Raw genomic sequence first — 27,629 nt, 5'->3', positions numbered from 1 at the left:
AGGGACATCTGTACAGGTTATCAAGAAGAATTCTAATCAAACCTTCTGTCCTCACCAACAATCCAAGCCCCACTTTCATAGTTGAATGTAAAATTTTGATTCTTAGTGAGTAAAATGGAACAAGGTTAAATACAAGTAGAACCTGTTTCACTTTCTGTTTAAGAAAGAATGAATTGGATAGGTTCAAAAAAATTCCAAGGAAAAACATAAACTTTATCATATTATTGGTTCAAACAAATTTCTACTTTATACACATCAAGTTTGATGAGAGATCACTGCTCCTGTGGTATATGTGGATGATATTATCAGGACTGATAATCATCAAGAGAAAATACAAAGAATTGTGAGTTGATCTTGCAAATGAGATTAAAAATAATAATAATAATTGAGCCAATTTAAGACCCTTTCTTGGAACTGAAATTGCTGGTTTAAAAGGAGGCATTTCAATATTGTAGATAATATGGTTGCTAGAAAATGCTAATACATGGGATAAGCATCCAGTGCCTTTGGCTCCAAAACACCTAAAATAGCAACCCAAGACTCAGATAAAAACACTAATTTAAATGCACAATAACAAGAAAGGGTCATGAGTCTAATAGATTAAAACTCATCATAAACAGGTTTCCTTTAGTTCAATGCTTTTACATCTTTCATCCATATATCTTAATTTCTTAACTATACAAACAACTATTCCACATTCATATTACTATGATTCTCAAATTTTTCATTTCTGGGTAAAAGCTACACTCAGTCGATTAGAACTAATTCATCCTATGCTATATGGACTCGGGGTTCGAGTGTCGGGTTCGAGTATGTGTCTGAGTCTCCAAATTCATCTAATCCCAAGTTCAATACATGGATGGAAAAATATTCATATTTCTTAATATAAATATGTGGCATACAATAATTAGAATATGTTATACTACACAAAGATATTTGACAGTAGCAAGCATCAGATGCACCAATTGCAAGCACTCAACAATATCTAAACAATGTGAGGAGTTCACTTAATGATTACTAGGCTCGTCCACAAATTGTGTTACTCATCTTGTAGTCACAATTGCCATCATTACTTGTGAACCATGCACAAAAGATACCTCAACTATTGCCGAAAGTAAAATTATCACTACAACAAAAAAGATTTTTTGTGACAGACTGATTTTGTCTCCAAACATCAAATTTTCGTCACTAAAGTGATCTGTGATAAAAAAAAATTGTCACCACGTTCGTGGCCTATACGTCGTCGCTGAAAGTACCTGGTGACGAAAAATAGTTTCGTCGCCTATTTTTTATTTTTGGCGACGAAATGTTTCGTCTCCAAATGTTGAATTTTTCGTCCTCTATAACATCAATTTCGTCACCAAAAGTAAATAATATTTTATTTTAATTGTTTTTGGCGACGAAATATTTCGTCACTAAATACATTTTAGTGACGAAAGTTTTCCTCACCAATAATATGGATTAAGGTGACAAAAAAATTCGTCACTAAAATAAGCAGAAAAGAAAATTCTTTAATGACAAAAAACATTTTGTCACCAAATATTTCAATTTAGCGGCGAAATTATTTGTTTGGTACTATATTATTAGTGACAAAATTATTCGTCATGTTTTTTAAAAGCTAATAGCAACATTTTTTATTTCGTCACTAATAAAAATTAAAAAATTTGAAAATAGAGATACTATTTTCTTCCAAATTTTTTTCTTTTCAGTAACAATTCCCTGCGCATTTCAATAACCTGTTCAATAAAATATCTATTACAAATCAATACAAAAATCTGTTCATTTTCATAAACATCCCAATCAAATTTCAGCACTATCCACAAAAATACAATATGAACTGCATGCGGATTATAAACATGTCTCCTAATATCCACAAAAAACGTCTACTAATATCTACAAAAATATAATATCAACTGTATGCAGATTACCAAACACATCTCCTAATATCCAACAAAATACATGTCTACTAATATCAACAAAAATAAAATATCAATGGCGGATTACCCAACATGCCCTGTAATACCAACAAAAATATAAAATTTACAACGCAACCAAAATATATGTAAGGTAATATGAACAAAAACACAAAATGAGCTACCATCTGCCCTCCAAATTACCAAACATGTCCATATCAAATCTCGAATCTGCAAAAAAATGAAACAAAAAAAAAAAAAAAATGCAAGTTAGACAATTATTATCTTATCCATAAAATATACAATTTAACATGCATTTTTCGAATTAGTTTTCAAATCGGGAGTCCGGTGCAAGTTCCGTAAGTTTCCACAACTTACATTGGTACCTTCCGACGTGTTTGAGGTGTTCCCCGGGCCGTCCTGTAGCTGTTGCACGATTTTGGCCCCCGAATGTCTATTTTCAAGCTTAAGTGTGAAAAAGTACAATTTTGGACTTAGTTTTCAAACCGAGAGTCCCGTGCTAGTTCTATAAGTTTTCACAACTTACATTGGTCCCTCCCGAGGTGTTTGAGGTGTTCCCCCGGCCGTCTCGTGGCTTTTGCACGATTTTGGTCTCCGATGGCCTATTTTCAAGTTTAAGTGCGAAAAAATACATTTTTGGACTTAGTTTTCAAACCGGGAGTCCCGTGCTAATTCCGTAAGTTTCCACAACTCACATTGGTCCCCCCCGAGGTGTTTGAGGTATTCCCCGGGCCGTCTCATAGCTGTTGCATGATTTTGGCCTCCGGTGGCCTATTTTCAAGCGTAATTTTCAACTTAGTTTTCAAACCGGGAGTCCCGTGGTAGTTCTGTAAGGTTTCACAACTCACATTGGTCCCTCCCGAGGTGTTTGAGGTGTTCCCCGGGCTGTACCGTGCCTGTTGCACGATTTTGGCCCCCGAATGTCTATTTTCAAGCTTAAGTGTGAAAAAGTGCATTTTTCGACTTAGTTTTCAAACCGAGAGTCCCGTGATAGTTCCGTAAGTTTCCACAACTCACATTGGTCCCTCCCAAGGTGTTTGAGGTGTTTCCCAGGCCGTCTCGTGACTGTTGCACGATTTTGGCCACCGATGACCTATTTTCAAGCCTAAATGTGAAAAAGTGCAATTTTCGACTTAGTTTTCAAACCGGGAGTCCCGTGCTAGTTTCGAAAGTTTCCACAACTCACATTGGTCCCTCCCGAGGTGTTTGAGGTGTTTCCCAGGCCGTCCCGTGGCTGTTGCACGATTTTGGCCCCCGAAGATCTATTTTCAAGCTTAAGTGTGAAAAAGTGCATTTTTTGACTTAGTTTTCAAACCGGGAGTCCCGTGCTAGTTCCGTAAGTTTCAAAAACTCACATTGGTCCCTCCCGAGGTGTTTGAGGTGTTCCCCGAGCCGTCTCGTGGCTGTTGCACGATTTTGGCCTCCGATGGCCTATTTTCAAGCTTAAGTGTGAAAAAGTGCATTTTTGGACTTCGTTTTCAAACCGGGAGTCCCGTGCTAGTCCTGCAAGTTTCCACAACTCACATTGGTCCCTCCCGAGGTGTTGGAGGTGCTCCCTGGGCCGTTCCGTGGCTGTTGCATGATTTTGGCCTCCAATGACCTATTTTCAAGCTTAAGTGTGAAAAAGTGCAATTTTTGACTTAGTTTTCAAACTGGGAGTCTCGTGCTAGTTCGATAAGTTTCCACAACTCACATTGGTCTCTCCCAAGGTGTTTGAGGTGTTCCCCGCGCTGTCTCGTGGCTGTTGCATGATTTTGGCCCCTGAAGGTCTATTTTCAAGCTTAAGTGTGAAAAAGTGCATTTTTGGACTTAGTTTTCAAACCGGGAGTCCCGTGCTAGTTCTGTAAGTTTTCACAACTCACATTGGTCCCTCCCGAGGTGTTTGAGGTGTTCCTTAGGCCGTCTCGTGGCTGTTGCACGATTTTTGCCTCCGATGGCCTATTTTCAAACTTAAGTGTGAAAAAGTTCATTTTTTGACTTAGTTTTCAAACCGGGAGTTCCGTAATTTTCCACAAATCACATTGGTCCATCCCGAGGTGTTTGAGGTGCTTCCCAGGCCGTCCCGTGGCTGTTGCATGATTTTGGCCTCCAATGGCCTATTTTCAAGCTTAAGTGTGAAAAAGTACAATTTTCGACTTAGTTTTCAAACCGGGAGTCTCGTGGTAGTTTGATAAGTTTTCACAACTCACATTGGTCTCTCTCGAGGTGCTTGAGGTGTTCCTTGGGCTGTCTCGTGGCTGTTGCACGATTTTGGCCCCCAAAGGTCTATTTTCAAGCTTAAGTGTGAAAAAGTACATTTTTGGACTCAGTTTTCAAACCGGGAGTCCCGTGCTAATTCCGTAAGTTTCCACAACTCACATTGGTCCCTCCCGAGGTGTTTGAGGTGTTCCCCGGGCCGTCTCGTGGCTATTGCACGATTTTGGCCTCCGATGGCCTATTTTCCAGCTTAAGTGTAAAAAAGTTCATTTTTGGACTTAGTTTTCGAACCGAGAGTCCCGTGATAATTCCGTAAGTTTCCACAACTCGCATTGGTCCCTCCCGAGGTGTTTGAGGTGTTCCCCGGGCCATCCCATGGCTGTTGCACGATTTTGGCCCCCGAAGGTCTGTTTTCAAACTTAAGTGTGAAAAAGTGCATTTTTGGACTTAGTTTTCAAACCAGGAGTCCCGTGCTAGTTCCGTAAGTTTCCACAGCTCACATTGGTCCCGCCCGAGGTGTTTAAGGTGTTCCCCGGGCCATCTCCTGGCTGTTGCACGATTTTGGCCACCGATGGCTTATTTTCAAGCTTAAGTGTGAAAAAGTGTATTTTTCGACTTAGTTTTCGAACCGGGAGTCCCGTGCTAGTTCCATTAGTTTCCACAACTCACATTGGTCCCTCCCGAGGTGTTTGACGTGTTCCCCGGGCCGTCTCGTGACTGTTGCACAATTTTGGTCTCCGATGGCCTATTTTCAAGCTTAAGTGTGAAAAAGTGCAATTTTGGACTTAGTTTTCAAACCGGGAGCCCCGTGCTAAAATAAATACTAGAGTTTAGCAATGTTGCTTCAATCTTTATGGCTCAATGATGTGGAGGTTTGCTTTTCTTTTTTGTGGTTCAAAATCTTAGTCAGTTAAATTTCCTAAATAGAATTATGGATTGTTATCTTGTAATTGTCAGCCCCTGTGGCTCTGCTATGTGCATCACATTAATTTCAAGTTCTAAGATTGTTATGTCTCATGCAATCAGAGCCTAAATGCATATGTACTGCAATCTTTCATAATTAGGTACATGAAACATGAATTTATTGTTTTAAACTTGACATTCATGTTTGGATATATATATATATATATATTTTGTTTGATAAGTAATAATTCATGTTTTGATTTTGCTACTAAAAGAAGAAAGTTCAACTAAAAATCAAACTTACATCATCCAGCAACATGCTGTTGCAATACGAACCAATGTAAGATGGAACCTGCATCACATAATGCACATTAGCCATATGCACAGGGAAAAAAAAAAAAAAAAAGAGAGAGAGAGAGATAGACTAAAAGCAAACCAAATAAGACTTCTTTCTAAACATTATTAGCAAGCTTAGTGAACTACATGAATCTAGATGTTCTTTAGACTCTTATGAAACAATCAATCTGAGTACCTCCCAAATTCATAAATTCACTAATTCCATAAACAAAATTGAAAAGATTTGTATTCTGAAAGAAAAATCCAAAACTGTTCACTGTCCAATCCAATTATGATAGACTATGAATAGAGATTTATGAAACTGATGAGAGGACTGTGACAAGGGTTTGTTAAAACAAAAAAGAAAGAAAAGAAAACAGAGCTGCAATGTATATACATATATAATTTACTAAGTAGCCAAAAACTAAGAGGGCAATAGGCATCTTTGCTAGGACACTAAAATAGAGTTGAGGCTGCAGAACTCCCACATATATTGATTTACTAGAAATTTTGAGTCAATATATCAAATAGCATTCTCGATCCATTAGAAAGAAATACACTCATATGTGACATCAAACATAATTGAGAATATTGTGTGTATGGTTCTCTGATTTAAAATAAAAAAAAGGGCAAAACCATAAAAATGTATACATCTAGAAGTAAATGCACAAACCAAAGATTAAAGCTGACTAAAATAAGCATACCATTGTATCCTGCATTTTCTCAAACAATATTGATTTCACTGGTTCTTTTCCAATCCAACGACAAAGCTCAAGTGTCAATCCTTTAGATGAAGCACGAACATTTTGGTCTTGGTGATCAAAGACTTCAGGCAGCATCATCAAAATTCTTTTAGGGGGTACTATCTTTGCCCCAAATTCACTAATTAGAAACAAAACAAAATACAGAATTCTCCAAAATCAGCAAAACACAGAAAAATCAACATCACATTCTGCTATCTTTCTTTTTTTTCAAATGGTAAAATATGCCAAGTGCTAACCTTAAAGCTTGAAACATGACATCAATTGCTGGAACAACTGCTTTAGTAACTTTGTTTTTAATAACTTTCTCCATTGCATCCTGCAATGAACCTAATTCTCAAAAAGGTACATGCCCGGGGAAACTATGTAAGCAAGAATTCACATGTAGGGCACCTCAACTAAACAAATTCTCACACTGGAATTTTCAGAAAACATTTGAAAATAATTAACAGAATGAAGAACAGACATATAAGAATTAAGATCCAATAAAGATGCAAAGCAATGATAACTATAATAGCAAATCAGGTATAAGCAATGTAAGCCAACCAAGTACAGGTAATTAGAGATGCCACTTCTAGAGTTATTAGGACATGATTTTTGTATGCCCACAATAGTCATATCCATAAATGTAAAAGCCAAACCAAGTCTAGTATGTGGAAGAACTTAATAAAACAAGCTTCTATTCCACATTTGGATCAGGTCATATTGACAACATAGGTCTTTCTTTACAGAATCCAAAAAAAGTGAACTCCTTTGTTTTTATTTCCCCCTTGGGAAGGCAACAAGTGGATTTTGAGCTCCTCGATTAAGATAGAAAGACTAGCAGGTTAACAAATTGTCAAATGACACAAGCTACTCCTCTCTCATTCAACTTCTATAGCAGCTACATTCTCTCTGATTTCAAGCCAAAATAAAGGATTTGGATTTCAATCACATGTCTTGAGCTGCAGCTGAAGAATCAGAATTCCATAACCCCAACCCATAAGCTTTCTAACCCTTTGAATTGCTAATGTAAAACTGATTTCTTTTAAAACCCATCTATAAAGTTCTTTGATACACTAAAACCAACATTACTTGATAGTGCTCCTCTTTTAACAAAACTCACAAAAAACACATCTTAATGATGTATATAAATATTGGCTTGTTAGTATTTTAATATATAGTTAAACATCTAACTTTATTTCCTCATAAATTTATAATAGTAATTTTTCACATGTATTATGAAGGGAATAGGACTAAATAAAGGTCCAACAAAATCTCACATGTCTCTAGAATGAATGACGTGTGTATATATATGTATATTTCAAAAGAAACTTTAACCAATCAAATAGGCCATATTGAATAGCTTCAGACCATGAAGCATTATAACAGCTCCTATAACATGATTTGGGGATTTCATCAATTTTTATACAATCACATGTTTTAGATTCAACAAACACACTAAAATTTTAGATTCAACAAAATAATTTCTTTTATACAATCAGAACCTAAAACTAATTTTTTAGGTCCTCAATCAAAACTTTATTTTTTCAATTGAAATCTCCAAATCAAAAACACTTTTTTTTTTTCAAATCTCCAAATCTTAACCCTAGAACAAATAGGTTCCAAACCTGGTTGAAGGGAGAGAGTTTTCTTCATCGAGTCCCTCCACGGTGATTTCGTTTCTCTCATCTCTCCGTCGTTCCCCTTCCGGCCGGATTCTTCCCTCTCTATCGTTTCTTTTATCTGCTTCAGAGAGAGCGTCTCTCTCTCTCTCTCTCTCTCTCTCTCAACAAAACTTATCATTTTATTATTCTTTTCGGGAGTAATAAATTTTTTTGGAACAAAATAATTTTTGTCACCAATCACTAATTTTAAGTGCGTTCAATTTTCGTATGACGCCAAAATATTTGGCTTTTTTTGTGAAGAAAATTTTTTCTTATTAAATAAAAATTTTTATCTAAAAAACTCAACATTTTAAAAGTTATGTTTGATTTGATTTTTTAATTTTTTTTTTAAATTGTCATTTATGTTTAGTGAATTTTTTTTATTATTTATATTTCGTCAATGTTTTATACTTTTTAGTTGCACATAATTTAAATGTATTTAAAAAGTATTTTAATACAAAATTTACACAGAAATCCAATCCAAACACTGCTCAATTAATTTATGCACTCACTTCTTCTTTTTTTAAAATTTTGGGTCATTGTAGTGGGAAAAAAATAATAGCCTATTTTGTTTTTCATTACCTCTCAATTTTCCCTCCAAAATTGGTGACAAAATTATTGACCACGAAAATAGATTTTCTCACTAAATGATATCAAAATATTAAAAATTATTGGTGACAAAAATATATTTGTCACTAATAATTTTGTAATTGGTGACCAATTTTTTCCTCACCAAAAGTCTCAAAATTTTGGCGCCATCCAAAAAAATTAACGGGAAAATTTTTGGTGACAAAAAACTAAAAATAATGACGAAAAATAATTTCGTCACCTAATTTTTTTATTATTTATATAGATTGGTGACGAAATTTTATTTTTCTCTCTAAAAATGGTACATTTGGAGATGAAATATTATTTTCCTCACTAAAAGGTATGTCTTTCGTGGCAAAATTTATTTTCGTCATTAGTTTTCATCACCAAAGACTTTTGGTTGTAGTGTATTTTGACACTGCCAATTTTTTTCAAGAAAGGTTCTATACAAACATATAACAGTGGAAACTTAAATAGCTGCAGAGAGGGTCTATTACTGATTGGATGTCAAAACCTAACTACTCATGACTCGGGTAAGCAAGAAGTCAATTGTTCCCAACGAAAATGCAAAAGCTAAATTTTGATCTATGACTCCAGCAATGGTTACAGCTTTTGTTCTCACAGCTAACAGGGGAGTATGTTTATGTAAAACCAATTAGATTGGTTTTCATATCACTGAAATTTCTATTTTCTTTCTATTTTTGTTTGGTTCATGGGTCAACTATATTAAGAGACTCCATAGCAATATATATATATATATATCAATGAAAATATTGAACTGCCTTGTATGATTCCATAGCCAAGCCATTATGTTGACATTGTAAGTGATTTTTGTGATTAGATGCTCTCCCTACTTCTTTGCTATATAAGCATATTGTTTGCTGTAGTTTAGCAAATTTATGCATTAAATTGCAGATTTAGAGCAGCAGTGATTGCTTTCCCTAGGATTTTGCTTGGCCCTTGTAGGTATCATATCAATTTTCTCCAATCCAGTTTGGTGAGAACCTATCTTGTGGAGAAAAGGGAAAAGAAAATAACGCAAAAGAATCTAAATATTTTTCTGTTATTCAAATATATTTTTAGGGAAAATAACAAGAATATTTTCATATATAGTAGATAAAAATACATTGACAATTGGTTGTAGCATTTTTTTCAATAAAAATAACCATTAATCTACAAATAAAACTTCATTAATCTACAAATACAAAGCACACAGTCACTTCATTGCAAAATGGTTTTTTTTTTAAAAATCATTATCAAAAAGATCCATAATCAAGAAATCTAATCAGAGATTCATACACTAATATTTACATCAATAAATTCATATATAGTGGGATTACCTGATCAATGCCAGATTCGGAAGCTGATAGATGCATCTTTCAAGCTTGATCGAACAGAGCAGGGAGAGACATCTCGTCCATCTTCAATTCACCCATTGGTGATGTCATTGTAATTGAAAACCCTAGAAATTGCAAGGGTCATTCGTCGATCCAAACCCTAGGCGCAGATTCAAACCGCAAAATAAGAAGAAATAAAAGAAGATAGAAACAGAGAGAAGAACTTCCAAGAGAGAGTACCTTGAACTCGATCGAAACCCTAGGTGTAGATTCAAACCTGAAAACAAGAAGAAACAAAAAAAGAAACTTGAGAGAGCGAGCGAGCGTGCCTTCAATCGAGTTTGAACGAATCGGGATTGAGAGATTGAGAAGAACATGAAGGAGAAAGAGAATGAGATTGAGAGATTCATGCCAACGTGAGACCACGAGAGAGAGACAGAGCGAGAATGCGAGAGAGGAAGACAACAATCAATGTCTGTGAAGTCTACGGCAAATATAAGGAAACGGTGAAAATAAATAAAAGAAAATAACAGACGGCGACTAAATTTTTTTTTTGTAGCGAAACCCTTAGTTAACGGCGACTAAGTTTTTTTTTAGTCGCTAAAAGTAGTAATTTTGGCGACTTAAATTTTGGTCGCCAATTAATTTTATAAATCCTTCCAAAATTTAAAAAAATGTCTCCCTCTAAATATTTTAGTTGTTTGGTGACTAAAAAATTTTTTAGTCATTGAAAATAAATTTTTGACTACCAAACGTTTGGTTGCCAAGGATAATAAATAATTTTTTTTTATTCGGCAACTAAAAAATTTTAATAGCCAAAACTATATATATAGCAACTAAAAAAAATTTTAGTCGTTGAAAAGAAGTTTTTGGTCGTCAAAGATAAAAAAACAAATTTTTGTTTTTCATTCGGCAACTAAATTATTTTAGTAACCAAAACTAATTATACAACGACTAAAGAAAATTTTAGTCGCCAATTGTGGCATTTTTAGCCATTAAATTTTTTTTAGTCTCCAATATTTAGTATACCCCGACTAAAAAAAATTAGTAGTTAAATATTATACTTTTGCCGACTAATTTAATTTTTGGTCGCCAATTTCACAACTTTTGACGACTAAATTTTTTTTGATCACCAAATTTGATCGCAAAAAGTGTAATTTATTGTAGTGAAACCTCATAAGAGGTTAATAGTAATTCACCCTTAATAAAAATAATTGTTTTGGGTGTACAAAAAATAAGCTGCGTATTGAATTATTTAAATCACATCACTTCTTTATTTTTTTTATACGTTTTTTCATAATAAATAAAAACATAAAAAAATATAACTAAAACAAACCAAAATACCACATAAATAACCTCACTTATTAATTACATAATGTTTAATAATAATAACATTTTTTATTTTTTATGAAAAGATTTTTATTATGGAAGAGAAAAGTGAAAGCGTGAAGATCGGCAAAATCGACACGATTACAATTTTTTTTTTGTTTGGAAAATGATTTGAAGCCCTAAAAATACCCCCAAATCCCCCTAATTTTCAATTTGGACAACACTTCTTTTTTTTTTTTTTTTTTTTTTTTACTTGATATGAAAATTAGGGGGATTAGAGGGGGTATTTTTAGGGGTATTTTTTTTAAGGTCCCTGATATTATGATTTTACAATATAAAGGACATCAAATATTTTCATGATGTCTAAGGTCCTTCAACATCAATCCAGAGAAAATTGGTCCAGAGAAAATTCAAGACAGAGAAAATTGATCCAGAGAAATTTTCCTTAGCCTTTCATGGACTCTAGAGAAATTTCAAATTTCTCTGCCGTGAGTTTGATCCTCCACTATTGTTGCTACTGTTGTTACCATCTTTACTGCCACTCGACTCCGGAGACCCAAATGCCCTAATTGTGGCACAAGTCTTTAAGTAGGAATGCTTCCCTATATTAAAACTATGAAGCTTTTTATCAGATTCCAAATCAAATTTTCAAAGAAAATTCTATCCAGAAAATTTATCTGGACATCACAGAGAAAATTTCAAATTTCTCTGAACAAATCACATAAAAAATTTCAGAAAAAATTTCAAAATTCTATCCACTATAGAACCAATCGATCTTGCGGTGACTTGGATACATATTCACAGAGAAAATCTCATCACCATAGAATTTCTCTAGATTTAAAACCAGAGAAATTTTCTGCATCGCCAAAAAAAAAAAAAAAAAAAAACCAACAACAACAACCCAGAGAAATTCTGTGTTTGGTCTTTGAAATTTCTCTGGACACTTCAACTCAGAGCTTGACAGGAACAATCGCATCAAAAAAATAAAAAAGAAAGAAAGAAAAGATTATAAAATGATTAAAAAAAATAGTGAAGAAGATATTGAACGATCACATTATCTAAATACATCCACGCAAGGTCCACTAATGACAAAAGGAAAATAAGTAGTTGCTTGCCTTAGAATTTGAACCTTTGGCTGCTTTTCGATTAGCTTCTGTTTTTTCACATCTCTTTTCCTCCTCTTGTGGACAATCATAAAGAAGCAATATAAACACATTTTTTCTCCCATGAGTTGAAGCAGTACGCAAAATAACAAAATACCCTTAGAATTTCTTTGGACCCAGAGAAATTCTCCAAAGAAATTCTGGAAATCTGCCAGAGAAATTCTTTGCCTTTTCCAAAGAAATACATAATCCAATAAGATAATTTAGTAAGAGATGAAGTCTAAACAACAAGCTAGACAGGAACAATTTTCAACCAGCTTCTACTTTTCCACACCTCTTTTCCTCTTCATGTGGACAATCATAAAGAAGCAATATAAACACATTTTTTTCTCCCAGGAGTTGACGTAGTACGCAAAATAAAAAAAATACCCAGAGAAATTCTAGGAAGCGAAGGAATGAGCTTAACCATACTAAACGATGCATTTTGTTTTCTCTTCGCATCCTTTTCGGCGAAAACACCACAAAATCGTTTCGAAGAACCACCAAATTGTGCTAGTTTTACAAAATCGGCAAGTGGGTCTTCGGGATAAAAAGTGGGTTTTCTTCCTTGATAGCATACATCACAATAGAAGAAAGCTTAGTCAAAGAAGACCACCATTTCGCTGATTTTCCCGCGACATTTTTCAAGAAAAAATTGGGTGATTCTAGCGGGATTTTGGCCAGAAAATGGACTTGAAAGGAGAATACAGTGACAACATTGTAAGCTAGGAGAAAAAGAAGAAGAAGAGAGAGAAGTGCAAGTACCGATCTCTTGCTTTTTTGTAAACTGTGGTGAAGAGAGACAGAGTGAAGAAGATGAGATAGAGTGGTGGTGGTGGTGGTTGTTTTTGTTGTTGGTGGTCCATTGATGTGTGAGCAGAAAAGAGAGAGAGAGAGACAAAGTCAATTTTCTCTGATATATGTTTAGGGACCTTAGACATCAAAAAAATAATTTTGTGGATCTCTTCCATTACGAAAAGTAGAGGAGGGACCCTAGACCGATTTTCCCGTATTTTTATTGGATGTAGCAAGGCCCTTTTTGTTTTTCGAACCAAACACGATTACAACGTTGAACGCACAATATACTCAAAACCAATCGTTGCTTAAAAAGATTTTAAAACGACAGCATTTCGGCGATGGGGCTGGAGACAAAAGTTAATTAACCTTTTTGAAAGATTACTCAAAAGAATATCTCACTTTTCATTATTTTTTATTGAAACCACAAGTTTAATATGCTGACAAAGACAACCCACATATGATACATTGAAACCTAACAATATGTGCAATAAATGATTAAGGTTTGTTTTGAAAAGTAAGAAAAAAATTAGGTTGAAGTATCGATAAATTATAAATGTGATTTTATAAATTATTTATTCTTTTTATTTTTTTTTATGAATTCAAAGGTCTTATTAAAGTAAAATTATATAAAAAGGTACTCATTTATATGTTTGAGTTTAATTTTTTAGAGATAAAAATAGGTTTTTCAAAATATAAAATTACGCATTTGAGCAATTTGTATTATAGAAGTTTTGAATTTTCCCTCATTTTAGAATAAATCTCACATTACGAACAAAAACCTAACACTTTAATGTAACACTCCAATAACGTAATATTTTAATATAACACACTAAAAAACTCATTTGTTTACTTTTCTCAAACGTAACAACGTAATATTTAAAGAAAAAACTCTTTGGTGTACTTTTTCCAAACGTAACGCTCCAATATAACAAATAAATAAATAAACTTTTTAGTATACTTTTTCTAAACGTAACACTCCAATTAGTGTAATAGCAAATGTAACACTGCAATGTAATATATTCCAATGCAACACACAAAAACATTAAAAAAATTACTTATTGTACTTTTTACAAACGTAACATTCATAGTTTGAAATTATACATTTGCCTAGAACTTACTAAGGAACATTTGTACTCCTTTTAGAATGGTTTGAAGAATCTCACATTCTTTCTTTTTTAATGTTATATTAGATTGTTACGTTTAGAAAAAGTACACAAAGATTTTTTTTTTTTTGGTTACATTTGAGTGTTACATTTGGAAAAAGTACATCAAAGCGTTTTTTTTTTGTGTTACATTAAAATATTACATTAAGGAATTTTTTTGGTGAAGTGTTATGTTCGGAAAAAGTACACTAATGAATTTTTTTGTGTGTCACATTAGAATGCTACACTAAGAAGTTTTTGTTTGTCACATTAGAGTGTTACACTAAAGAGTTTTTTTAGAGTATTATATTAGAGTGTTACATTTGGAAAAAATATACTAAAAAGTTTTTTTTTTTTTGTGTGTTACTTTAGAGTGTTACATTAAAGAGTTTTTGTGTGTGTTACATTAGAGTGTTACACTAAAGAGTTTTTTTAAAATATTATATTAGAGTGTTATATTTAGAAAAAATACACTAAAGTGTTTTTTTGTGTATTACATTAGAGTGTTACAATAAGTAACTTTTGTGCGTGTTACATAGAGTGTTAAACTAAAGAGTTTTTTTAAAGTGTTATATTGGAGTGTTACGCTTAGAAAAGTACAGTAAGGAGTTTTTTTATGTGTTACATTAGGGTACTGCACTAAGATTTTTTTGAGTGTTACATTGAAGTGTATGTTTGAGTGTTACATTGAAGTATTAAAGTTTGAAATTATATATTTGGTGAAAACTTACCAAGTAGTTTTTGTACTCCTTTTTGAAATGTTTGAAAAATCTCACATCCTTTTAGAATGTTTAAAGAATCTCATATTTTAAGTCGTTTTTGTATTCATTTTGAAATATTTTCCAAATAAAAAAGATTTTTATATAAAAATTCTTCTCAAATTTGATTCCCATATATTATGTACCTTACCTTTCTAGCACCAAAAAATAAGAGAGAGAGAGAGAGAGAGAGAGAGAGAGAATGAACATAATAGAAATAAAGGTATAACCATAAAATCTAATTTTTAAATAGTATATTAAATCTACCTTTCCAAAATCAATGAGACTAATTAGTCTATAAGAAAATTCTTAAGACTAAATCAATCACCGTTTCTCAAGAAGGGATTTATAGGTAAATTTTTCAAAAGATTAATTTATTGATTTTTTTTAAAAAAAAAATGTGCAAAAAGAATGAAGAGGTAATATGATTCAAATAAGTTAATAAGCCAATAAACTAAATTTTTTCTTACTTCTCGAAATGGCTCTAACCTAGTTGTGGGTGATTTGTAGATTTTTTTATTATTTATTTATTTTTTTCGTGTCCAACACCTTTATTTGCAGCTCAAGATTTCGAATGAGATTTGTGTAAGTGAGAGTTGAATTTAAGAGGGAAGGACAATCCTAAGTAAGGCATACAGAATCATCTAATGTTCCAAAATTCTATTGAAATTTAGGGTGGAAAAAAAATATCAATCATGTTTGGTTTGGTTTTCATATAAACTTATTTCAGATTTTTTTTTTCTTCTGAAAAACTACAATTTAATTTGGTAAAAGAAACAAAAAAAAAATACAAAATACTTATCATTTTTATATTATTTTATCTTTTAGAATGTCATAAATAATTTTAAAAATTTTTAAAATATCTTTTTGATTTTTTTTTAATGAAATTAGCTTCCATTTTTAAAAAAAAACTTTTTGATTTTTTTTTTCTTATGAAAAAGAAACCAAACACGGCCATCATCTTTAAATTGGAAGTAGCTCCTTTCAAGATTCTATCATCTCCATACCTCTTAGGACTTTATTTCATGGATCTCACGAGACCTACAAAGGTAATCTGAAACGTTCATCTTGTGATTTTTAAAGAGAAGAATATATAAATAAAAAATTAGTTTGATTGGATATCAATAGACATAGTAACTTACAGTATTTTATTTTACAAAGTGGACGGTTTTAGTTTAAAATCATATTTACCGTTCATTTTATAAAACAAAACACGATTAGTTAATTTGTCTATCAATGTCCAAAAAAGCTTTAAAAAAAAATTCATATATGTTCTTCCCTTGAAGGATTACGAGATGAAAGATTCGAAATACCTTTATGGGTCTCATGGAGCTCACGAAATTAAGTCTGCAGGGATAGGGAGATGATGAAGTCTTGAGGGGAGCTATCTCCTCTTAAATTAAGTCTAAACAAATTTTTTGTTTAATTTTTATTTGTTATTATAATTTTATATTATTTTGGGTTTTTCCCTTATTGTAAACTAGAATTTATCATCTATTTAGGTAAATTTTTAATATGTAATTTGAATAATTATCTATGAAAGCAAACTTTGCTCCTTTTTTTTTTTCATTTTTTCTTTTTACTAAAGAAAATATATAACAGGCCCTATGTTAAGGCTTTACTTACTATCCATAAAAATACACTTTAATGTTTATGAGTCATCCTATGACTCCTTCAACTAGTTACTAACCATGTGAGTTACAAAAATAAACAAAAAAGTGCACCACAAAAAAAAATAAACAAAAATATTGCACAAGGGGTGAAATTAAACAAAACTAAATGTGTCACAATCATTACCAAACAAAAATTTCTTAAAATTCTAATGTAAGGGTGAACACAAAAATTAAATTTCTCAATTATTTCTCATTTCTCAAAAATTTCTTTTAAACCTAATATAAGGTTGAGATTTTTGGCACCCCAACCATTACACAACTCAAATTAATTGGGGTAGTTGCATACATGTGTCTCACAAGTTGCATTTATCAAATAAATGGCAAATATCAAAAGGTTGGTTTATCAATAATGATGGGACCCTATGCACACAGTCAACTATTTGTCTCGCAACAGAAAGTGTTGGAAATGGTAGAAAAATTTTGGGTAAAATCAGAATTTTTTTTTCAAGTTTGGTCTATTTTTTAGGTAGGTCCCGAGCATCGTTTTACTCGGGTCAAAGTGGTAACGCGTTCTATGCCGCGTTGTGATTCACGTGGTATATTTGGTTGCTCAAAACCATTACCGAGTGAATGGGAAATTGAAGCCAAAGTGTGTTCCATTGAAATGGAGTTATGGCGGAAATTCCTTAAGGTTGTAAATTGGCTTGTCCCACATTGATTTGGTGGGAAGTTTTGAAAGGGTTTATAAGGCTTAGGGTGAGATACTTGGGGTGTGCCCCAAGGGGTACCCAAGTGTTTTAGAGGGAGAGGTTATGGGCTAGACCCATTGGACCTAAAAATCACCACACACGCGCGCACGGGTTGGGCTGGGCTTGGGCGCAAGTGTGTGGTTGAGTTGGGCTTCTAATCTTTTTGGGCAAAAAACATTTGAATTTTATTTTATTTTTTGGTAAAATAAAATCCAGAATTCAAATTAAACTGATTTGGATTTTCTGTACATCCAAACAGGGCCCTTCCCGTTTTCAAACAGAATTAAACTGGTTTGGATTTATTGCTCATCCAAACAGAGCCCTTCCCGTTTTTTATCTGTTTGATTTATTAACCCAACAGATTCAAATCTGTTTAAATTTGAAACTAACAGGTTTCATACCTGTTCAATTCAAAACCAAGAGTCACCTTTACATCTATAAATAGACTAGCCTCCCATTTGGATTTCCCTCCAATTTTCATACTCCATCATCTGCTTTAAATCTCTGTATTTTGCTGCATTTTATTTCTGAAAGAAAGAGTGTAAACACTTAGTGTGTTCGTAAGGCAAACAATTCGTAGTGCTGCTATTGTTTGTGGTAAGATCATTTCATCCTGGGAGATAGACGTCCAAATTCTGAAAGCACCGTGGAAAGGACGAATCTGTCTTAAGGACACAGTGTTAAACACTGGACTTGATCAGAAAAAATTTTCAAATAAATTAACCAAGTAAATTGTTTAATTTTATTCTGTTTTTTATTTGTTTATTTAATCAGATTTTATTTTGTTTTTGTAACAAAATAAAATCTGTGGTTTTATTTATTTATTTTTATTTCGAGTTTGATTTTTGTAATCAAACAAATTCTCTCATTTTCTTTATTTCTTTATATTCTTGTTGTTGTTTTGTACACAACAGAATTTAATCTTTTTAAATACAGTGAAGATTGCCTAACAATCTTAAGACAGAATCCTTTTTGAGTATCTTCATTGTATTTAATTTTCTGTGTTTTCAAAGTAATATTCTGGTTGGAAAAACAAATAGTGATTTATGCTATTTGACAGATAGTAGTAATATACTGTCTCTTTTCTTTGACAATTAGTAGTAATATACTGGTGTCATTAACAATTGCAGAATATTAATTGGTATTACAGAAAATTATTGTGATATTTTATTTTTCTAGTTTTAGTAACAAGGAAAATAAAAATTATTTTGTTGTTATAATTTATTTTCTGGTTTTAGTAACTAGAAAATTAATTTGTGTCTTAATTTTTTCTGATTTTTGTAATCAGAGATTATGGCTACTGCAACTGAAACTGCATCTGGCAGTGGTACTCCTATTGTTACACCTACATCGGTTCCTATCCAGAACCATGTTCATGTACCAATCAATCATGGAGAAAAACCGGAAAAATTTAACGGTACCGAGTTTAAGAGATGGCAGCAGAAGATGCTGTTCTATCTTACAACTCTTAATTTGGCCCGGTTTCTCCATGAAGAGGCTCCAGCACTTAAAGAGGGTGAAAGTGATCGGCAAGTTGTTGCCGCTGTAGATGCTTGGAAACATTCAGATTTCTTGTGCAGAAACTACATTCTAAATGGCCTTGACAATATGCTGTATAATGTATACAGTCCTCTGAAAACAGCAAAAGAATTGTGGGATTCTTTGGAGAAGAAATACAAGACAGAAGATGCCGGCACGAAGAAATTTGTCATCGGTAAATTTCTGGACTTTGTTATGGTAGACTCCCAAACGGTAATATCTCAAGTTCAAAGTTTTCAAATAATTTTGCATGATATTCATTCAGAAGGTATGTCTCTTAGCGAGTCATTCCAAGTCGCTGCTTTAGTGGAAAAGTTACCACCGGCTTGGAAAGATTTCAAAAATTATTTAAAACATAAACGCAAAGAGATGACTATGGATGAATTGATTGTAAGATTAAGAATTGAAGAAGATAACCGAAAGGCTGAAAAGAGGAATGGGAAAAATCCCATTGAGTCCAAGGCTAATGTGGTAGAACAAGTTCATAAACCACATAACAAAAAGAGAAAGTTTACTGGAGATGGTCCTAAACAAGGCGATAGTAGCAAGAAGTTCAAAGGAAAATGCTATAACTGTGGCAAAACTAGACATCGAGCTTCTGACTGCCGCCGTCCTAAGAAGGATCATGGAAGTACAAGTAAGAAGACCACCAATCAGGCTAATGTAACAGAATTGGATTACATCTCTGACGGAGTGAATGACATCAACCTTTCTGCTGTGGTGTCTGAGGCTAACTTGGTTGGAAATCCCAAAGAGTGGTGGGTTGACACTGGAGCAACTCGTCACATACGTGCGGACAAGAAAATGTTCACTACCTACAATGAGGCTACAAATGGTGAACAACTTTTCATGGGAAATTCTTCTACTTCTACTGTGGCTGGACAAGGAAAAGTTATTTTGAAGATGACATCAGGGAAAGAACTGACCCTCAACAATGTACTGCATGTACCTAACATCCGAAAGAATTTAGTTTCTGGTTTTTTGTTAAGTAAAAATGGTTTTAGGCTTGTTTTTTAGTCTGATAAATTTGTATTAACAAAGAGTGGTATGTATGTTGGTAAGGGATACATGAGTGATGGTCTCTTTAAGTTGAATGTAATGACAGTTGTACCAAAAGTTGCTATGAATAAGAATAACACATCTTTTGTTTATATTCTTGAGTCAAATTTATGGCATGGTAGATTAGGACATGTGAATTTTGATACTTTGCGTAGATTAATTGGTTTAGATCATATACCAAAGTTTGAAATTAATCCTAATCATGAATGTGAAATTTGTGTAGAAGCGAAACTAACTAAGGCTCCATTTAAATCGGTTGAAAGAAAAACCGAACCTCTAGAATTAATTCATACTGATGTATGTGATTTAAAATTTATTCAAACTAGAGGTGGCAAAAAGTATTTCATAGCATTTATCGATGATTGCATAAGATATTGTTATGTTTATTTACTTAGAAGTAAAGATGAAGCCTTAGAAATGTTTAAACTCTACAAAACAGAAGTTGAAAATCAACTTGGTAAAACCATTAAAATGGTTAGAAGTGATAGGAGTGGTGAATATGATGCACCATTAAATGAATTTTGTGCACAACATGGCATTATTCACCAAACTACAGCCCCTTATTCTCCACAGCAAAATGGAATTGTTGAAAGGAAGAATAGAACCCTAAAAGAAATAATGAATGCCATGTTACTAAGTTCAGGCTTACCACAGAACTTGTGGGGGGAAGCAATATTGTCTGCTAATTATGTTCTTAATAGAATACCCCACAAGAAAACCAACAGCACTCCTTATGAATTGTGGAAAGGTCGATCGCCTTCCTACAAATACTTAAAAGTGTGGGGGTGTTTGGCAAAAGTTGAAGTTCCTGTTCCTAAAAAGACTAAGATTGGACCAAAAACAATAGACTGTGTGTTTATTGGTTATGCTCAGAATAGTAGTGCATATCGGTTTCTGACTTATAAATCAGAAATACCTGATATAAATGTGAACACTATTATAGAGTCAAGGAATGCTGTGTTTTTTGAACATGTCTTTCCTTACAAGAAAGGACAGGAATTAAGTTCACAGAAAAGAACTTATGATTGTACACAAAGTCAAGAGACTAATGACAATCAAACAAAAGAGACTAGTAATAGTCTCGACCAACAGGATTTAACTAATGATGAACCAAGACGAAGTAAAAGAGCGAGAACATCAAAATCCTTTGGTCCAGATTTTCTGACATACTTGTTAGAAAATGAAACTCAAAGCTTTAAGGCAGCAATGACAGGTCCTGAAGCACCTTTGTGGAAAGAGGCTGTTAATCTTTTTGGGTCAAAAACATTTGAATTTATAAGGCTTAGGGTGAGATACTTGGGGCGTGCCCCAAGGGGTACCCAAGTGTTTTAGAGGGAGAGGTTATGGGCTAGACCCATTGGACCCAAAAATCACCACACACGCGCACGCGGGCCGAGCTGGGCTTGGGGGCGGGTGCGTGGTTGGGTTGGGCTTCTAATCTTTTTGGGCCAAAAACATTTGAATTTAATTTTATTTTATTTTTTGGTAAAATAAAATCCATAATTCGAATTAAACTGATTTGGATTTTCTGTACATCCAAACAGGGCCCTTCCCGTTTTCAAACAGAATTAAACTGGTTTGGATTTATTGCTCATCCAAACAGAGCCCTTCCCGTTTTTTATCTGTTTGATTTATTAACCCAACAGATTCAAATCTGTTTAAATTTGAAACTAACAGGTTTCATACCTGTTCAATTCAAAACCAAGAATCACCTTTACATCTATAAATAGACTAGCCTCCCATTTGGATTTCCCTCCAATTTTCATACTCCATCATCTGCTTTAAATCTCTGCATTTTGCTGCATTTTATTTCTGAAAGAAAGAGTGTAAACACTTAGTGTGTTCGTAAGACAAACAATTTGTAGTGCTGCTATTGTTTGTGGTAAGATCATTTCATCCTGGGAGATAGACGTCCAAATTCTGAAAGCACCGTGGAGAGGACGAATCTGTCTTAAGGACACAGTGTTAAACACTGGACTTGATCAGAAAAATTTTTCAAATAAATTAACCAAGTAAGTTGTTTAATTTTATTCTATTTTTTATTTGTTTATTTAATCAGATTTTATTTTGTTTTTGTAACAAAATAAAATCTGTGATTTTATTTATTTATTTTTATTTCGAGTTTGATTTTTGTAATCAAATAAATTCTCTCATTTTCTTTATTTCTTTATATTCTTATTGTTGTTTTGTACACAACAGAATTTAATCTTTTTAAATACAGTGATGACTGCCTAGCAGAAAGCTCTAATATTGGTCACTTTTAATTGCATTTCTACACAACACACTGAATTATGATGATGATGATATTTTATATGTAATGTCATGTATCATTAAATGATCTTATTATTCATATTTGTTCAATGATAATACATGAGAATCCATCAAAAAAAAAATATAATATAATAATAATTGATAATACATGAGAAAATAAACGAAATATGATAAAAAAAATTAAAGAAAAAATATCGAGTGGCTACAAGAATTAGTGAACAAATGCACATATGATATAAGAAAATGACTAAAAAAAAGGTTTGAAAAATACAAGATACTTTCATCGAATTGAATGCACTTTTTACTAAAATAAATTCACCTTTTAACTTAGGCCTACGTCGGAAACTGATTTTAAACGTACGAAAAAGTAAACTGATTCTAATCCAACCCCTCCCCCCCCCCCCCAACAAAAAAAAAAAGAAGCCTTAATCCCAACTTTGAACAATGCCTTACAGGGACTCTTTAGCATTTGCCAAAACACTTAGGAAAAAAAATTGTGAGTCCCCATAAAATACAAGAAAAAGAGCATTTAGATGGTAATAATTCAAAATAATTATATTTTTATGAAAGTAGAAGTGAGCCTGTGTCCAATACAAGTGAAAGCTTAGATATGAGACACAAATCTCACTTATTTTGACTTGCACATCCAAAAAAATATAATTATTTTAAATTATTTCGACTTAAATACAATTGTTCCATAAATATATACCTATCTATGTGTAATGCCTAAGAAATGGGACAAAATGAGTCAGCTTCATATGGACCCTCCCACACGTGTGGAGTGCAGAGCCAACCTTTTTAACCTGTCATTTGTGGGGTTGGGTATTTTGTCTTATAATAGTGTCATTATTTTTAAGGAGTGCCCTTAAAAAAAAGTAGCTTATGGGAAATGCTCCTCAAACTTCTCTTCTCCTTTTGACCCAAACTGGCATTCTCTTCTTCATTCTTACTGTTGGGAAGTTGACAATTGAATCAGCCTCAGCAACCCATCTGCATTTATTTATTATAAAAAAAAATTATATAAACATATAAATCTCATAAATTATTTTTTCACGCCAATTTTTTGACAGTTTTTTAGGTCAAAAAGCACCACCAACAAAAAAAGAAAAAGAAAAAGTGGAGCAAAAAAAGACATAAAAGCAGGCATAAAACACCCTCACTAGTGACAATAGTAAAAAGAATATATCTATATATATATTAGAGTTCAAATAAACTCAAAAGTAATACATCAGTACTCAAAATTAAGTTACCAGTACTGATCAGATTTCACAAACTGAACACTATATATGTATCAATTGGATTCATCACTACATGGTGAAATGTACAACCCTGATCAGATTTTACGAACCTTACAATTTTTATGTACATAATTTGACCAGTCAAAACTTCTTGGACATGTCAATTTGGTATGTGAGAGTATCGAAATTTTTTTATCAAATAAACATGTGGACTCATCTTGATAAGATAGTTAAAATACAAAATATTTAGTGTATTGTAATTTCTTATTTATCGAAAGAGTTACGTAAATAATACCGCATAACACTTGAAGAGTACTTAATTGTTTTTCAATCTAGAGGAGGAGACGTTATTTTATGGGTCTGGCATTCTACATCAGCAATGCTTCTGATCAATGGAAACAATAGATAGAGAGAAAAAAAAAATCACAATACACGAAGGAATTTTATTAACTTTATCAATAACTATCACTTTTTTAAAAAATTTATTGATTTAACATACCAAATCAACATATATGATAACGTAGTACACCAGACCTACTAAGTGCCCTTTTGGGAAGAGCACACCCTCCATGTTAACAAATTATCTTAAATTCCAAAGTTCGGTAAGGGTATTTTGATCATTTTATTTTGATTTAGTACCATAAATAAATATTAATTTAAAAAGCCAAAAATTAGCTTTTTACCAACTTCCCAAATCACTTTCTAAAAAAGTCAAAAAACTTGATAAAAAATCAAAAGTCAACTTTTTACCAACTTCTCAAAACATTCCTAAATAATTTATCCTAGAGGAGAGATGGGCCACAAATTGAATGGTTCACGTTCAATGATCTGTGTTGGTGGAATCACGTGTACAGATTGATGAGTTAGGTCAAGCGAGCATATCTATGTTCCCTCCATGATTTTGATTCACACTCATCACCCTTTGTCATGTTGCAAGTACACAAGTTTAGGATAGTGTTGATTCTGATAAAAATACCGATCACTCATCATTTAATTTTAGAATAAGAGTATTTTAGTTTTTTTATACTTGTATAAGGTTATTTTAATTTTTATGTATTTATTGCTGAGGGAGAAATGATTATCTCTATATTTTATAATTTTCTGATCATAACAAAAATCACAGCAAGTATAAACATAACCAATGTGAACTTTTTTTAATTTTTTTGTGTGCACTTGATTTTTATTTTCTTGTTTATGTTTCGTGTCTCACTAATTCTGATTAAGTATATCAATTCTTAGGCTTATTTTGAAAAGTAGGCTAAAAATTGACTTCTTAAATTTTTTTTTTTTATAAAAAAACTTGCAAAAAAATAAAAAAATGAACTAATCTAAAAAAGTCAATATAAAAAAATTAACTTTAACTGTGTTGCCAAAATGAGCCTTAATACACATCTAATGTGTAGTCAATAATGCACAAGCAAAGATATTCTAGAATTAAAATTAAATTAACAAAGCAAGGGTTTTTGAGCCCAAAAATGTCAGAATATATGGTCTGATTTTTTTAATTTTTTTCTCAGGACAGTTTTTTTTCCGTTTGGTGATCAAAGACTACTGACCTACTTGGCCTGAGAAGTCCGTGGAATCTAGTTCTCTCTGCTCACATAACATTCTGTGTTTTCAAACATACTTCCAAAATAAAATAAATGCTCACTAACACCTAGTGAAAAATCAAATTATTTGATTTATTTACATGTCTTTGTAATCATTACAAAAAATATATATACTGTAGTGGGAAAAAGGATGCCAACTAATATCATCAACCATTTGTATCATGAAAAATGATATAAATTATGTTTTCTTGAGATGATCTAGAATGAAGGAATTTGCATGAAAAATATACATTCTAAAAGCTGTCAAATGTCACTATAACCTATAAGAATTTTATAAACTAATTTCTTTGTTAATTTTTAAAAGTGCAAATTTTGTTACAAAGAATATTTGAAGATCAATTCTTATCATCACTAAGAAATTGTCCCGAAAAGTTCAAAAAAAAACTTTGAGTGACAATTTTCAAAATATCACTTACAAATGCAATTTTAGGGACAAAATAATTTGATACAAAAAAAAGTTAACTTTTTAAGACAAAAAAAATTTAGTCCCAAAAAGATAGTTTTTCATCACAAAATATCCAATTTTGTTTCTAAAAATACTATTAGAAATTAAAAATATTCCATTCCTAAAATTTGATTTTATCCTTAAAATTTTTGTCTCTAATCTATTGTAGCGTTTGACTCTAATCTTTTTAAATTAAAACACTTATTGAGATGGCCTATTATATTTTAAAAATGAAACAATCGCATTAATCTGATTGAATGTTCTATATAAAAATTATATAGAAAATAGGATTAAAATTGTTTTAAAAGTTACATTCATTGACAATGGGATATTTCAATAAGTCCATGTTTGTAAGTCTTTATTTTTCACCCTTTCAGTAGAATTCGAACTCAGATGAAGTTATGACTATTTTGTAGGAGTATTTACAAGTTCACATATTTGAAAAAAGGCTACTATATACCAACGCATGAATTATTTCTTTTTTTTTTAAAAAAATAAAAATTTCTACACATATTTACATAATAAATGTCATTTGTATACATAGGACTCATCATATTAAAAAAAAAAAAATTCACTCTATTTGGTTTGAACTTTTCAAAAACAGTTTTATGAGTTTTCAATCTGTATTTATTTTTTATTTTTGTGACTTTTTATCATTTTAATTATTTTTTTAATTTTTAGATTATTTAATCTAGATACACTTAAAAATACAAAAATCTTTAAAAAAAAAATCGTAGAACACAACGAAATACGAAAATGTGCTTATTTTTGTGTATTCAATGAATTTTTTTTTAAAAATGCACAAATTTCATATTTTTTAAATGAATGTAAAAATTTAAAAAAAAATTAAAATGTTAAAACAAATCACTGAAAATAAAAAATACGGGTCATAAAATTGTTTGTGAAAATTCCAAATAAAACAAAGTGCGATACCTTAAAAAAAGTTGGTGAAATTTGTCATGTGACAATATCATTTTCGTATTCGGAATGGATGACAATTATTGAGAGTGAGGACACAGCCTTTTACCTGAATTGAGTAACAAAATGGTGGAGAAAGATGGAAGCTTCAAGCCTGGCCAAGTCAAGCCCAGGACATAGCCTTTGTCCCCCTCCAAATGGTGTGAAGCTACAATTGTTCATTTCTTTATCCTACATTGATTGTCTCAATAGGGTTACTAATTAGTACAATGCATCCTCAATTCTAATAATACAGAACAGAGTGTGAAATTTTGTCTATTTATATATATTGTTTTCTGCCTAGTTATGTGATCAATTTATGTATTTATAAAATAAAGAAAGTCTTTCTCTTACTTGCCACCTCCATGGGTTGAACTGGTAAGGCCAGTCATAGAGATTTTCATCAAGATGGACTGATCTAAAATATGTGAAAACACACCATCCCTTTGGAATTAAATACCCTTTTATTTCAACATCTTTCATTGCCTTTCTCATCACCCCTACAATTACGTTCCCCATCCTCAGAGTTTCCGTAATCACCTATTTAATTCATTCACAATCATAAATTGTAAGTTATGCATGGCGAATAAAGAAATCAGTCATAGAATCAAATACAAAATACATATGAATGAATAAGATTTTGCCAAGTTGGTTAGTGGGGTGTATGTGATCGGTTTCTATGCTTGTAAACTTATTTTTATTATTCTTTATAATTTTTGGTGAATCAATTTGAACTTACATTTTGTGTGAATGAGAGAGATAAGTAATCACTCCAACATAACGGCTCTCCAAGTTGATCTTTGAGTCTCTTTAATTTCAAGTTCTCCGCCTGAGAATTATCAAGAGATAAAACCACCAAATTGTTAGCAATTATTTGTTTAAAATACATGATATATCTAGTAATCAACAACCTCTTGTGATTAGGCCTCATAACCCGAAAATTAATTTAACCAAATGACTCAAAGAAGTATAAGTAAAAAGAACCACAATCTAACATACAATAACAGAAGTAGAGAAGTTAAGAAACAAGAAAAATTGACCATAAATTTAGTCAGAATATTGACGGGTAATTTAGATTTAACTCTATATAGTAAGACTCACATTTGAAATGAATCTTAATCATTCAATATACTTTTTCTAGATCTGTTAATTTTGATGTATGGAAAAATAGAGAGAATGAAATATGTATTGATGATTGATATATTACAAGATTGATTAATTACAATTCCTATACAATCTATATATAGAAGAAAATGTGGTAGTAGGTGTAGTGGAGGT

The 27,629-nt window shown here is 32.2% G+C and overlaps 2 protein-coding genes across 16 annotated transcripts in view; both read right to left on the bottom strand.

Annotated features, from left to right (window-relative positions):
* Positions 1–1,766: 1,766 nt before the first annotated feature.
* On the bottom strand, positions 1,767–10,229 carry LOC114270455 (protein MOR1). Of its 15 annotated transcripts, none has more exons than XM_082908673.1 (7): positions 10,114–10,187; positions 9,942–9,978; positions 9,705–9,861; positions 6,370–6,449; positions 6,074–6,251; positions 5,338–5,385; positions 1,767–2,144 (listed from the first exon to the last, which is right to left on the bottom strand). In XM_082908673.1, exons 3-7 carry the CDS (start codon positions 9,738–9,740, stop codon positions 2,001–2,003), a joined length of 486 nt encoding a protein of 161 aa, XP_082764799.1. In that variant the 5' UTR covers positions 9,741–9,861; positions 9,942–9,978; positions 10,114–10,187; the 3' UTR covers positions 1,767–2,000. The 15 variants fall into 15 exon arrangements, with proteins under 15 accessions (XP_082764799.1, XP_082764805.1, XP_082764800.1 ...); XM_082908679.1 differs by having other exon boundaries at positions 6,370–6,460; positions 10,114–10,182; XM_082908674.1 differs by having other exon boundaries at positions 9,705–9,826; positions 10,114–10,176.
* A 12,517-nt stretch (positions 10,230–22,746) lies between these two features.
* Positions 22,747–27,629, bottom strand: part of LOC114270454 (3-epi-6-deoxocathasterone 23-monooxygenase CYP90D1) — a 28,696-nt gene continuing 23,813 nt past the window's right edge. The window contains exons 5-8 of the mRNA XM_082908666.1: positions 27,091–27,180; positions 26,706–26,891; positions 26,422–26,543; positions 22,747–23,091 (exon numbers count right to left, since the gene is read on the bottom strand). Coding sequence (XP_082764792.1) covers positions 22,998–23,091; positions 26,422–26,543; positions 26,706–26,891; positions 27,091–27,180 — 492 coding nt within the window. The 3' untranslated portion in view covers positions 22,747–22,997. The remainder of the gene's footprint in view (positions 23,092–26,421; positions 26,544–26,705; positions 26,892–27,090; positions 27,181–27,629) is intronic.

This window comes from Camellia sinensis, chromosome 15 (genome assembly GCF_055761805.1).
Source record: "Camellia sinensis isolate YWXY chromosome 15, ASM5576180v1, whole genome shotgun sequence".
NCBI classification, from domain to species: Eukaryota; Viridiplantae; Streptophyta; class Magnoliopsida; order Ericales; family Theaceae; genus Camellia; species Camellia sinensis.
The sequence above is the reverse complement of the archived record's forward strand: the minus strand, read 5'-3'. Positions and strand labels throughout refer to the sequence as shown.

Excerpts from the sequence above, each read along its gene's own strand:
- LOC114270455 (XM_082908668.1), bottom strand. The coding sequence starts at position 7,915 with ATGATAAGTTTTGTTGAGAGAGAGAGAGAGAGAGAGAGAGAGACGCTC. Across the intron at positions 5,386-6,073 it reads AGAAAATGCAGGATACAATG|GTTCCATCTTACATTGGTTC; the intron begins GTATGCTTATTT and ends TATGTGATGCAG. Across the intron at positions 2,145-5,337 it reads ACAGCATGTTGCTGGATGAT|ATTCGAGATTTGATATGGAC; the intron begins GTAAGTTTGATT and ends ATTTTTTTGCAG.